Genomic DNA, 14,606 nt, shown 5'->3' on the forward strand with positions numbered 1-14,606 from the left:
CAGGTTTACCTCAAGAATTTCCCTGTATTTAGCGCCATCCATCATTCCTTCAATTCTGACCAGTTTCCCAGTCCCTGCCGTTGAAAAACATCCCCACAGCATGATGCTGCCACCACCATGCTTCACTGTGGGGATGGTGTTCTCGGGGTGATGAGAGGTATTGGGTTTGCGCCAGACATAGCATTTTCCTTGATGGCCAAAAAGCTCAATTTTAGTCTTATCTGACCAGAGTACCTTCTTCCATTTATTTGGGGAGTCTCCCACATGCCTTTTGGCGAACACCAAACGTGTTTGCTTCTTTTTTTCTTTAAGCAATGGCTTTTTTTCTGGCCACTCTTCCGTAAAGCCCAGCTCTGTGGAGTGTATGGCTTAAAGTGGTCCTATGGACAGATACTCCAATCTCCGCTGTGGAGGGTTGCAGCTCCTTCAGGGTTATCTTTGGTCTCTTTGTTGCCTCTCTGATTAATGCCCTCCTTGCCTGGTCCGTGAGTTTTGGTGGGCGGCCCTCTCTTGGCAGGTTTGTTGTGGTGCCATATTCTTTCAATTTTTTAATAATGGATTTAATGGTGCTCCGTGGGATGTTCAAAGTTTCTGATATTTTTTTATAACCCCAACCCTGATCTGTACTTACATTTTTACATTTTAGTCATTTAGCAGACACTCTTATCCAGAGCGACTTACAGTTAGTGAGTGCATACATTTTTCATACTTCTCCACAACTTTGTCCCTGACATGTTTGGAGAGCTCCTTGGTCTTCATGGTGCCGCTTTCTTGGTGGTGCCCCTTGCTTAGTGGTGTTGCAGACTCTGGGGCCTTTCAGAACAGGTGTATATATACTGAGATCATGTGACAGATCATGTGACACTTAGATTGCACACAGGTGGACTTTATTTAACTAATTATGTGACTTCTGAAGGTAATTGGTTGCACCAGATCTTATTTAGGGGCTTCATAGCAAAGGTGGTGAATACATATGCACGCACCACTTTTCCGTTATTTATTTTTTAGAATTTTCTGAAACAAGTTATTTTTTTTCATTTCACTTCACCAATTTGGACTATTTTGTGTATGTCCATTACATGAAATCCAAATAAAAATCCATTTAAATTACAGGTTGTAATGCAACAAAATAGGAAAAACGCCAAGGGGGATGAATACTCTTGCTAGGCACTGTTTATCATACTTTGACTAAAACAATGACTTCTTGACTTAAATCATTGTGCATCATCATGGGCATTGTTTTTCAGCTGAAATAAATTGAATTTCCGTGCTTCTGGGCGTTTAAAACTGCTAAGATGTCTTTCCACCCCAAGGCAAAATGGGTCGAATTGCAGGACATTTTCTGTAAAACTGCAAATTTATTCTCTCTGCCCCATGACAAAATTTGTAAAGTCGCATTAAATTTGTTATAAAATTTCTAAAAGAATCTCTCCGCCCCATGGCAAAATGTGTACAATTGCAGGAAATGAACTTTGAAACTTAAACGTTTCTCTCCGCCGTCAAGAGAGGGGTCACTAAAATGTTTTGCTGTGAGATGTGGGGCCCCCCAACCAAATCTCACTTAGGCCCCTAAAAGGCTAGAGCTGGCCCTGCCTGCAGAACTAGAGCTGCCTAAACCCAGCTGTCTCTGTGCCCATGTACCAAAACATGTGCTATGAATCAGGTTGATAGGGCAGTCTACCATGAGGTGCGTGTACTGTCTACCAGTGAGTGAGTCTTAGCCCAGTGTAGGCACTGAGTCTGTTACTGTAATGCCCATTCTACAGCCTCCAGGCCATGGTATTGTAATGCCTATTCTACAGCCTCCAGACCATGGTATTGTAATGCCTATTCTACAGCCTCCAGACCATGGTATTGTAATGCCTATTCTACAGCCTCCAGACCATGGTATTGTAATGCCCATTCTACAGCCTCCAGACCATGGTATTGTAATGCCCATTCTACAGCCTCCAGACCATGGTATTGTGATGCTATTCTACAGCCTCCAGACCATGGTATTGTAATGCCTATTCTACAGCCTCCAGACCATGGTATTGTGATGCTATTCTACAGCCTCCAGACCATGGTATTGTAATGCCTATTCTACAGCCTCCAGACCATGGTATTGTAATGCCCATTCTACAGCCTCCAGACCATGGTATTGTAATGCCTATTCTACAGCCTCCAGACCATGGTATTGTAATGCCCATTCTACAGCCTCCAGACCATGGTATTGTAATGCCCATTCTACAGCCTCCAGACCATGGTATTGTGATGCTATTCTACAGCCTCCAGACCATGGTATTGTAATGCCCATTCTACAGCCTCCAGACCATGGTATTGTAATGCTATTCTACAGCCTCCAGACCATGGTATTGTAATGCCTATTCTACTGCCTCCAGACCATGGTATTGTAATGTCTACACTCCTAAAAAGAAAGGTGCTATCTAGAACCAAAAATGGTTCTTCACTTGTCTCCATATGAGAACCCTTTGAAGAACCCCTTTTGGTTCCAGGTAGAATCCGCTGTGGAAAGGGTTCTACATGGAACCCAAAATAGTTCTACCTGGAACCAAAAAGGGTTCTCATATGGGGACAGACACAGAACACTTTTGGAATCCTTTTTTTCTAAGAGTGTAATCTACTGCCTCCAGGCCATATACAGTCAGTACGTTAGCCCCCTTGTGGCATACATGGGCAAACAATCTCTTAACCCAAGTCTAACAGTCTCACAAGTCAGATAATTATTTCAGAAATATCACATTTATGTGATAGACTGGAAATGAAAACCAAGTCTGGCAATGGTACTCACTGAAAGTGAGAGCATGTCCTCATCTGACCCTTATACACATACTGTATAAATAAACTGTTCGTGTTGCAACATTTCTGAAACATTCCCAAATTTCCCAGAATCAGGATAGAATAAACAGGGATGGAATCCTCCAACCGGGATATCTGGAAAACGTGGGTATTTTGGGAAAGTTTCATTCAATTTGCTACCTTAATCCTGAGGGGGACTTACTGCGGCAGCGTCCGTGGTACTGGACCTCCAGGTCGGGATGGTTCCTGCAGCGGGCCCTGAGCATGGTACACTCATCCTTGTAGGATCTTCCATCCGACCCACAGACGGACCCCCTTCTTGTGACTTTGGAGCAGTCTGGAGCACACACACACCTGGGCTTGTTCCTCTTGTTCATCTTGCATCTCTTCCCAGGACCGCAGTTAACGCTGTCGCATGTTTCTGGGATGAATGGATGGTTAGATGGATGCATGGATGGATGGATGGATGGATGGATGGATGGATGGATGGATGGATGGATGGATGGATGGATGGATGGATGGATGGATGGATGGATGGATGGATGGATGGATGGATGGGTGGGTGGGTGGATCAGTGGATGGATTCATTGAGGAACCAATCAAGTCATCATACATATTGGATATGATATAAGGCCAAATGCCTTTATCAAAACCCATTATAGCAGGATACTATGTGGAGAGTAATTCTAGTTAATTAACATATTACATGCCATACACATGATAACATGTTGGAGTTTTTTGTAAGAAGTTCCACCAGGTTTTAGAATAATGTTGCACCACTTGAAGTAATGATATTGATCATCACTCACCTTTACATGGTATGCAATTAGGCGCGCCTCCATTGAAGATCATCCATCGGAATAGCGTGCTGTTGGGCACATCTTCCTCGGTCCATGCGGTGCCCAGACGGCCACTCCGGCAGCAGTCCTCCCGGGTCATCCCGGACATGTAGAGCACCTGGCACCGGCCGTTCTTTCCCTGCTGCAACCAGCAGTTACCGGCTGGAGAGAGACGGTCGATGTCCAATTAAAGTCTCAAATGAGCTTCGCGCACGCGTATAACGGAATAGTATTGCCTTATCTGAGCATGCTACATCTTAAACAATACCAACTTTTCCCCTATAGCACCCTAGTATATCCATTTCTACTTTTTTTGTTTCGAGCAAAGTTCTACAATACAGGCTATGACAAATGTGTCTGATTGCGTAAAGACCAATAAATCCCAGCGCATCGGGATTTCACCAGAGGACGCACCGGAGGAGCCGCGCGTATTCACTCCTCCTTGGGACCCACCAGTCCATCTGTCTCAGGCTATCAGCTCAGCTTGTAGGAGAATGACCCACTTGTAAAGGTATAGGACGTCACACTGACTAATCTCCGACCATATTATGCAATAAAGCTTGTACATATCGTTTACAAATTGGTCATAGATTTTCTTTCAGACTATGCCTACCCATGCATAATTGTATGATTGATCGGATGTTTTGATGAACTCCATTTAGACACAATCCCCAATCATTCCAGTCAAATATGAGCACACACCCCACACAATAACCCATATTTTCTTATGAGGTATTTGGAAGATAAATTTACTGATCTAGCTTGGCTGATGTTTCAATGTCGCCTACAACTTGACCTTAAAAAGTTATGCCATCCTCACTCAACAAGACAACTGGTCACATAATCAATCATAGCATACTCACCCTGGACTTTGTGGTCCTCCATAAAGTGAGTGAACCACATGAAAAGCGCAATCACGCCTTGACGGAGCTGCGGTGTTTGTAGCATCCTAAACATGGGAACGGATCGCGGACTGGCGCGAGCGACTGCAGACCTGACGCGCAGCGGAGAAGTTGTGTCCCTGCGCACGCGATGCAAAGCTCAGTGAGTGACTGTCAAACTGTCTGACTCCGTCTCTCTTTTTAAATCTTTAAGGGGTGTCTTCTAGCTAAATATCTGTAGTGGGCGGTCTTCAAATTGATGGGAGGGGTGGAGAGAGTTTTTTAAAATATATAGTTCCCCCTTCATCAGGTCCTGAAGAGTAACTCTAGACTCTAAAGAGTTTCTCAATAGTGAGCGTGCATTAAAGGATTTTAAAGAATGGTTTGGCAGGAGTACTGACGACGGTGGTGCGTAAAGAGATTGTCAAGACCACAATGTTGACCAGAGGGCATTAAACACACACCTTTAATTCAGATTAACAATTGTACCTCTGTCATTAACTGTACAGCTACTGAAACAACATGGTTTATGTTTCACAGCTCATTTGCTGTTGTTTGATCAAGTATTTTTTTTGGCGTAAAATGTCATAACAGCTGTTTTGAGATGTCATTCAAAGTTAATATGATGCTAAAAAATATTCGTTATCAGAATTTTTCGCAATAAATAAAAATACAATAGGAGTAAATATATATTATGATTTTTTTTTTTACAGTGGGCTAGTACGCCCACCGGCCACGCCTAGCACATGGCCTCAGTTCCAGTTTTGATTAGTGCTCCATTGCTGTGGATAGATAGCCTATAGCAAATGATAATAATAGCCACAGGAATACAACCATTCCAATAATAGATTGGTCAGTTGTTTGGCCCTCGTTCTCTGGGGTCAAACATATACATGTAGGCTGTCCAATCCCGTCTCCAAAGAGGCTTTTATAGATAAACGTATCCATTAGCCAACGCTTAGCCGCTGAGCAGCCTTAGTGTGGAAAGCTTCCCCCATATGTCACAACGCGTTAACAGGTGGCGTTTCACATGTGCCACCGCTTGACAGGTAGACTAGACCTACTGTTGCGTCCTCAACTAGTGTATGACGGCTCTGCTTTCAAAGGGTGATATCGTGCGCCCTCCATCGGTAGACATTTAGAACTGCATCTCACTTGGTCCAATTTCTTAGTGCTGGTGCCAATATGTGCCAAGGGGCGCCAAGAGAGCAATGATTTTGTGATAGTTTAAATTATCGAATCGAATGACCTAACCTCTAATAATCAGTTAAATGGTTAAATTGACATTTCTAACCTTTTGCAACCGATACATATTAGGCATAGTTTATATAGTCTAAACCTCAAATAGCAACACCACAGAGACAGAATAAGTAGCCAGCATGGCATATCAGCTGTGCATGATAGAGGGGAAAATGTGGTGTCAGATTTTCTTTATGGCACAATTTCGATTTATTTGGGTCTAGCCTACATGTGTTATGGTGACATCTGGTGGTCTGTCTTTAGAATAATATTGGAGTGAATGTGTACGCCTCCTATTTCCTGCCTACCAGTCAGCTGACTGCGAGGAGGAGCGGAGTGGGGAAGTAAATACACAAGGTCCAGGGTCAGGCAGTAGTAACATAGTAGCCTACATTCATTTGATCAATGTTGCGGATACAACTTCATTCATGACTACCGAAGTAAGCGCAATAGGCTGTTTAATAGTGTTTATTTGCCAGGCTATTTGAAACCAGTATTTGCAGAACTCTCCAACATGACAGTGACAGCTCAAGGTTTATCTGAATTGTTTGTGTCTCTCTGTCATGAGTGGGACTACAATTAATTAGTGTCTTAATGTCTTTACGTTTATAATAGGTGTCAGTGTTGTATTTCGCCAAAAGTGCTGAGTTGACGGGACTCAAATCAGAGACGATCAGGGTCCCTTCAGAACTGACGACCCGAGACGATCAGAGTCCCTTCAGAACTATCTATCTCCACCAATTTCAGTTTGACTTATTTTAGCTTCCTCAACCCTCATTCCTGACACAGAGATGTCTGAAAAAGCTGACCCATGACAAGCTCTCTGTGGACGCAGTGTCAGACTCTGTCACCTCCCCCTCCTGTGGCGCTATTTCTATCTTCATAGGTGAGGACTTTACACAGAACTCATCAATATATACAGTACCAGTCAAAAGTTTGGACACACATACTCATTCCAGGGTTTTTCTTTATTTTTACTATTTTCTACATTGTAGAATATTAACTATGAAATAACACATATGGAATCATGTAATAACCAAAAAAGTGTTAAACAAATCAAAATATATTTTATATTTGAGAATCTTCAAAGTAGCCACCCTTTGCCTTGATGACAGCTTTGCACACGCTTGGCGTTCTCTCAACCAGCTTCATGAGGTAATCACCTGGAATGCATTTCAATTAACAGGTGTGCCTTGTTAAAAGTTAATTTGTGGAATTTCTTTCCTTCTTAATGCGTTTGAGCCAATCAATTGTGTTGTGACAAGGTAGGGGGTGTATACAGAAGATAGCCCTATTTGGTAAAAGACCAAATCCATATTATGGCAAGAACAGCTCAAATAAGCAAAGAGAAACGACAGTCCATCATTACTTTAAGACATGAAGGTCAGTCAATCTGGAAAATTTCAAGAACTTTGAAAGTTTCTTCAAGTGCAGTCGCAATAACCATCAAGCGCTATGATGAAACTGGCTCTCATGAGGACCGCCACAGGAAAGGAAGACCCAGAGTCACCTCTGCTGCAGAGGATAAGTTCATTAGAGTTACCAGCCTAGAGTTCAAGTAACAGACACATCTCAACATCAACTGTTCAGAGGAGACTGTGTGAATCAGGCCTTAATGGACAAATTGCTGCAAAGAAACCACTACTAAAGGACACCAATAAGAAGAAGAGACTTGCTTGGGCCAAGAAACACGAGCAATGGACATTAGACCGGTGGAAATTTGTCCTTTGGTTTGATGAGTCCAAATTTGAGATTTTTGAGACTCACTTTGTGAGACGCAGAGTAAGTGAACAGATGATCTCCACATATGTAGTTCCCACCATGAAGCATGGAGGAGGAGGTGTGATGGTGTGGGGGTGCTTTGCGGGTGACACTGTCAGTGATTTATTTAGAATTCAAGGCACACTTAACTAGCATGGCTACCACAGCATTCTGCATTGATATGCCATCCCATCTGGTTTGCGCTTAGTGGGACTATCATTTGTTTTTCAACAGGACAATGACCCAACACACCTCCAGGCTGTGTAAGGGCTATTTGACCAAGAAGGAGAGTGATGGAGTGCTGCATCAGATGACCTGGCCTCCACAATCACCCGACCTGAACCCAATTGTGATGGTTTGGGATGAGTTGGACCGCAGAGTGAAGGAAAAGCAGCCAACAAGTGCTCAGCATATGTGGTAACTCCTTCAAGACTGTTGGAAAAGCATTCCAGGTGAAGCTGGTGGAGAGAATGCCAAGAGTGTGCAAAGCTGTAATCAAGGCAAAGGGTGGCTACTTTGAAGAATCTAAAATCTAAAATATTTTTTGGTTACGACATGATTCCATATGTGTTATTTCATAGTTTTGATGTCTTTACTATTATTATTCAATGTAGAAAATAGTAAAAATAAAGAAAAAACCCTTGAATGAGTAGGTGTGTCCAAACTTTTGACTGGTACTGTAGCTGAGTATGGACTTTACACAGATCTCATCTTCATCGGTGAGTAGGGACTTTACACAGCTCTGCTCAACTACTTCGATGTCAACTGTTTTATCAGAGCACACCTGTTTACACTGAAGGCTTGTGTTAGGCTTTAGCTCAGCAGGCTTATACAGTCAGTCTCGTGGCACACAATAGACCCTGGTTGGAAGTTTGAACCCAGTCGCTCACACATGTTCAGTCAAAGGCAAGCTGAGGCCAGGATGTCTGTGATGGTGATTAATGGATTATTTCAGCGAGGACAAGGAACAATTTTGAGGGGAAGAAGATGGTGCAGCTGGAGTATGAAGCCTACGTCTCCATGGCCCAATCAGAACTCAGGAAGATCTACACAGACATCAGGGCAAGGTGACCCACTGTCAGGCACATCTTCACACAACTCTCCCTGTCACATTCCTGGTAAACTAACTAACTAACTAACTAACTAATTAACTAACTAACTAACTAACTAACTAACTAATAACAGTGTTTTAACTCTGAGACAGTAACTCTGTTACTATGTGAGACTCTATGAGTGGGGAACTGTAACTCTATGAGAACTGTAACTCTATGAGAACTGTAACTCTATGAGAACTGTAACTCTATGGGTGGGGAACTGTAACTCTATGAGAACTGTAACTCTATGAGAACTGTAACTCTATGAGAACTGTAACTCTATGGGTGGGGAACTGTAACTCTATGAGAACTGTAACTCTATGAGAACTGTAACTCTATGAGGACTGTAACTCTATGAGAACTGTAACTCTATGAGGACTGTAACTCTATGAGAACTGTAACTCTATGAGAACTGTAACTCTATGAGGACTGTAACTCTATGAGAACTGTAACTCTATGAGAACTGTAACTCTATGAGGACTGTAACTCTATGAGAACTGTAACTCTATGAGAACTGTAACTCTATGAGAACTGTAACTCTATGAGAACTGTAACTCTATGGGTGGGGAACTGTAACTCTATGGGTGGGGAACTGTAACTCTATGGGTGGGGAACTGTAACTCTATGAGAACTGTAACTCTATGAGAACTGTAACTCTATGGGTGGGGAACTGTAACTCTATGAGAACTGTAACTCTATGAGAACTGTAACTCTATGAGGACTGTAACTCTATGAGAACTGTAACTCTATGAGAACTGTAACTCTATGAGAACTGTAACTCTATGGGTGGGGAACTGTAACTCTATGAGAACTGTAACTCTATGAGAACTGTAACTCTATGGGTGGGGAACTGTAACTCTATGAGAACTGTAACTCTATGAGAACTGTAACTCTATGAGAACTGTAACTCTATGAGAACTGTAACTCTATGGGTGGGGAACTGTAACTCTATGAGAACTGTAACTCTATGAGAACTGTAACTCTATGGGTGGGGAACTGTAACTCTATGAGAACTGTAACTCTATGAGAACTGTAACTCTATGAGAACTGTAACTCTATGAGAACTGTAACTCTATGGGTGGGGAACTGTAACTCTATGAGAACTGTAACTCTATGAGAACTGTAACTCTATGAGAACTGTAACTCTATGAGAACTGTAACTCTATGGGTGGGGAACTGTAACTCTATGAGAACTGTAACTCTATGGGAACTGTAACTCTATGAGAGACTGCTACAAGACTAAGTTTCTTCTTCTGTTTTCCAGACTGGTGCCTGTGACTGAGGCCAGTGTGATCATCAGCATCTCATCTCCTCACCGAGGGGATTCTCTGGAGGCAGTGCAATTCTGTATAGACACCCTGAAAGCCACCGTGCACATATGGAAGAAGGTCAAAATACCCTGATCATTTAGTTACAGACAGATAAGCAAAATAGGTTGCTTATAATATGTAATAATAATATATGCCATTTAGCAGAGCTTTTATCCAAATGCGACTTAGTCATTCGTGCATACGTTTTAAGTATTGGTGGTCCCGGGAATCAAACCCACTATCCTGGCATAGCAAGCGCCATGCTTTACCAGCTGAGCTACAGATGACCAGTTATTGTTGTTACGGAAATGCTATACGTGTTAATATAATGTTGCTACACAGGTATAAGAGCAACTTAATGTATGTATGGTGTAGTTAGTACAATGCTGTCCACAAGGCATAGGGTATTCATTAAGTAAGAGTTGTGTGAACTTCCACAGTGAAACTAATCATTGTCAAGTGACAGTCACACGGCTCCAGAGCCTGTCTGAAGCCTGTCTGACACAGTTTAAATTAGTGCATTATGCTGCGTTCAAAACCAAGTGATAAGGTGGTATTCACCACATAGCACTGGGAAAAAGCCAATTGAACGCCCCTCCAACTGGTCATTTCTAGTGGGCAACTTCTATCATCCTGATCACAGACTTCTCCTACATGCTGACCTCTGATGGGACCTACTAAGGAAATTACCTCTATAACAGCATTTTCGGCAGTTAAATGTAACAACAAAACATTAGTCATAAAAAGCAATCTATTAATATGGTTTTTGAACACTATAATTTGTTTAAAAGCATGATAGCTGTAGTTTAAGGTTGACACAGCTTGTTGGCCATTAGCCAATCAGTGTTTCTCAATGAGTTCAAAGCGCATGAATGCATCCAACTGCTATTTACGAATTCACAACTGGTAATTACCACCTTCCACTTGGTTATGAACGCAGCATTAGTTCCACAGGAAGCTAATACTGGGGGATGTTTTCTGTCTTTGGTAGGAGGTGTATGAAGCTGACAAGTCCTGTTGGAAGAGAACAAGGAGTGCCAGTGGACAGGACAGAGTTGACCTCTGACCTCATCTAGGAGCTTTTCTATGCCAAATATTAGGTCACACACTGTACCAGTATATCTAAAGCTGTCCCTAATGATACAAAAATGAAGTCAGTCACACCTTTATGTACGTAAAGTCTTTATGAAATAAAATTCAACATCAACATATTTACAACACTTTGAAAATCAACGTTTCAATGAACACAATAACGTTGTAATAAAAAAAATGAATGCTAGAAAATCGTAATGAAAGATGTGGTATGTACCCTTTGAAAGTACACCTGGAAAAATATCAGTGCAAAAATGTATCTCATAAACATTCTCTCAGAGAGTTGAGTCTTTGCTACTGTCTGTATCCTATAATGAATGAGTTGCTGTTGTTTCTCTCAATCATGATACAGCAGCTGTACAAAATAAACAGATTAACCAGTAAGTGCTTCTAATATTGCATTTTCACTGTCTCTATGAAGGGAATAAGTAAAACACTTTTTTAAGTGTTACGTTTAATCTATTGCTAATACAGTATTTTAATGATACATATTTAATATAGAAATCACACAATAAATATACTCATTTTCTACACATTCAATAACGCTGCCTTTCTCTGATTTAATATCACAACATTTTTACAAAAGGTACAATAAATCCATTTTTACATGATTCTGATTTGAATACAGTGTATATTCTAAAGACAGTGTCTTCACAGTGCTTCACAAGACAGTTGTATGGCTGGGGTAATTATACAGTGTTGTCGCTGTAAAACAGTGACTGAGATACTCAAAGCCAGGAAGTGCATCAGTGAAAGTAGAAAAGATGGGTTGTGAAGGTTCCGTTATTATTTTGATCTTCAAGTAAATTTGTCTTTCACTAATAGATAAGGATGCCTCGGCATCAACATAATGTCAAACCCCTCCCACTGCAGTGTAAAGCACCGAGAATGTCATATGATAACATGCTGACTGTCCATAATCTCTTATGTGTAAACTATTGTCCATATCCATTTGAAAGGCTATTTACAGTATACTACTGTGCTTTTCAGCAATTGATATCAATAACATCAATTGACATGACAAATTACTATACACAAGCTTATTACTCAACAATAGGCCTTTGACTTAAAAGCAACAATTCCGTGAACGTATATAAAAAGGAATACCAGTACTGAAATATGAATTCAGACAGTAAAAATGCACTGTAGACGAATGACTTTCCTATGGAGGATCCAAGATGGCCTACATAACGGGTTCTTCGTTTGGATGTGTTTGGTGGTTAGAGAATCATGTTACCTCCACTAATAAAATCTGTTGTCTCTTTGGTCCTGAGTCACACTTCTACCCCAATCCCAACACACTCTCTAAAACGCTCAAACAATGTGTTTCTGTTCATTTCAAGCAATCATTCTCTCCACAACCCAAACAATGTTTGACAGCCCCTTCCACTAACAAGCCATTGGTTCAATATGTATGTACAATTCATGCTTGTTCAGTTTGTGTGTGGTTATGGTTGTGGTCTTTGGCCATTGTGCTCTCAGTCTGTTGACACATTGTGGTTTCTAAGATGGGTTCTTTCCTGCGCCTGGTTCTCACGCTGCTGCATTCTCCTGCAGACCCTCGGTCTCCGCCTGGTCTTCATCAGTGTTCTTCATCAGCTGCTGGTACTTTCTCCTGAAGAAGCCAAACTGGGGGGAGAGAAAGAGAGAGACGGAGTGAGAGAGAAAGAAAGAGAGAGAGACAGAGGGAGAGAAAGGCACACAAACATAAGACGTGGCGTAAGAGATGACATAAGAGTATTTCATGTTTCATGTTTTTAATGTCACATGCACCAGTACAGTGAAATGCCTTTCTTGCAAGCTCCAAACCCAACAATGCAGTAATCAATATCAATGTAACACTAAAAATAACAAGGTAGAACAAAAACACACAATAAGAAATAAGAAGAACACGATAAAGTAAGAAGCTACGGTGCCCTCCGTAATTATTGGGACAGTGAAGCATTTTTTATTTTGGCTCTTTACTTCAAAAGTTTGGATTTGAAATCAAACAATGACCATGAGGTTAAAATTCAGACTGTCAGCTTATACACTGCTCAAAAAAATAAAAAGGGAACACTTAAACAACACAATGTAACTCCAAGTCAATCACACTTCTGTGAAATCAAACTGTCCACTTAGGAAGCAACACTGATTGACAATACATTTCACATGCTGTTGTGCAAATGGAATAGACAACAGGTGGAAATTATAGGCAATTAGCAAGACACCCCCAATAAAGAAGTGGTTCTGCAGGTGGTGACCACAGACCACTTCTCAGTTCCTATGCTTCCTGGCTGATGTTTTGGTCACTTTTGAATGCTGGCGGTGCTTTCACTCTAGTGGTAGCATGAGACGGAGTCTACAACCCACACAAGTGGCTCAGGTAGTGCAGCTCATCCAGGATGGCACATCAATGCGAGCTGTGGCAAGAAGGTTTGCTGTGTCTGTCAGCGTAGTGTCCAGAGCATGGAGGCGCTACCAGGAGACAGGCCAGTACATCAGGAGACGTGGAGAAGGCCGTAGGAGGGCAACAACCCAGCAGCAGGACCGCTACCTCCGCCTTTGTGCAAGGAGGAGCAGGAGGAGCACTGCCAGAGCCCTGCAAAATGACCTCCAGCAGGCCACAAATGTGCATGTGTCTGCTCAAACGGTCAGAAACAGACTCCATGAGGGTGGTATGAGGGCCCGACGTCCACAGGTGGGGGTTGTCCTTACAGCCCAACACCGTGCAGGACGTTTGGCATTTGCCAGAGAACACCAAGATTGGCAAATTCGCCACTGGCGCCCTGTGCTCTTCACAGATGAAAGCAGGTTCACACTGAGCACATGTGACAGACGTGACAGTCTGGAGACGCCGTGGAGAACGTTCTGCTGCCTGCAACATCCTCCAGCATGACCGGTTTGGCGGTGGGTCAGTCATGGTGTGGGGTGGCATTTCTTTGGGGGGCCGCACAGCCCTCCATGTGCTCGCCAGAGGTAGCCTGACTGCCATTAGGTACCGAGATGAGATCCTCAGACCCCTTCTGAGACCATATGCTGGTGCGGTTGGCCCTGGGTTCCTCCTAATGCAAGACAATGCTAGACCTCATGTGGCTGGAGTGTGTCAGCAGTTTCTGCAAGAGGAAGGCATTGATGCTATGGACTGGCCCGCCCGTTCCCCAGACCTGAATCCAATTGAGCACATCTGGGACATCATGTCTCGCTCCATCCACCAACGCCACATTGCACCACAGACTGTCCAGGAGTTGGTGGATGCTTTAGTCCAGGTCTGGGAGGAGATCCCTCAGGAGACCATCCGCCACCTCATCAGGAGCATGCCCAGGCGTCGTAGGGAGGTCATACAGGCACGTGGAGGCCACACACACTACTGAGCCTCATTTTGACTTGTTTTAAGGACATTACATCAAAGTTGGATCAGCCTGTAGAGTGGTTTTCCACTTTAATTTTGAGGGTGACTCCAAATCCAGACCTCCATGGGGTGATACATTTGATTTCCATTGATAATTTTTGTGTGATTTTGTTGTCAGCACATTCAACTATGTAAAGAAAAAAGTATTTAATAAGATTATTTCATTCATTCAGATCTAGGATGTGTTGTTTAAGTGTTCC

The 14,606-nt window shown here is 42.5% G+C and overlaps 2 protein-coding genes and 1 pseudogene across 3 annotated transcripts in view; 1 reads left to right on the plus strand and 2 right to left on the minus strand.

Moving 5' to 3' along the window:
- LOC311135817 (follistatin-A-like) overlaps positions 1 to 4,596 on the minus strand; it is a gene marked incomplete at its 3' end in the record, with an annotated part of 9,641 nt that extends 5,045 nt beyond the window's left edge. Inside the window, exons 1-3 of the mRNA XM_084169855.1 lie at positions 4,502 to 4,596; positions 3,609 to 3,800; positions 3,002 to 3,220 (exon numbers count right to left, since the gene is read on the minus strand). Coding sequence (XP_084025981.1) covers positions 3,002 to 3,220; positions 3,609 to 3,800; positions 4,502 to 4,595 — 505 coding nt within the window. The 5' untranslated portion in view covers position 4,596. The remainder of the gene's footprint in view (positions 1 to 3,001; positions 3,221 to 3,608; positions 3,801 to 4,501) is intronic.
- A 1,502-nt stretch (positions 4,597 to 6,098) lies between these two features.
- Positions 6,099 to 10,982, plus strand: LOC311135601 (molybdopterin synthase catalytic subunit-like; annotated as a pseudogene). The gene is made up of 5 exons (XR_014615417.1): positions 6,099 to 6,198; positions 6,374 to 6,644; positions 8,475 to 8,586; positions 9,878 to 10,001; positions 10,915 to 10,982. The product of XR_014615417.1 is annotated as a molybdopterin synthase catalytic subunit-like (transcript).
- Positions 10,983 to 11,093: 111 nt separating this feature from the next.
- LOC311135600 (integrin alpha-2-like) overlaps positions 11,094 to 14,606 on the minus strand; it is a 33,997-nt gene continuing 30,484 nt past the window's right edge. The window contains exon 29 of the mRNA XM_084169612.1: positions 11,094 to 12,644. Coding sequence (XP_084025738.1) covers positions 12,549 to 12,644 — 96 coding nt within the window. The 3' untranslated portion in view covers positions 11,094 to 12,548. The remainder of the gene's footprint in view (positions 12,645 to 14,606) is intronic.

The sequence above is a fragment of the Coregonus lavaretus genome (genome assembly GCF_964263955.1).
Source record: "Coregonus lavaretus genome assembly, chromosome: 10".
Taxonomy (NCBI): domain Eukaryota; kingdom Metazoa; phylum Chordata; class Actinopteri; order Salmoniformes; family Salmonidae; genus Coregonus; species Coregonus lavaretus.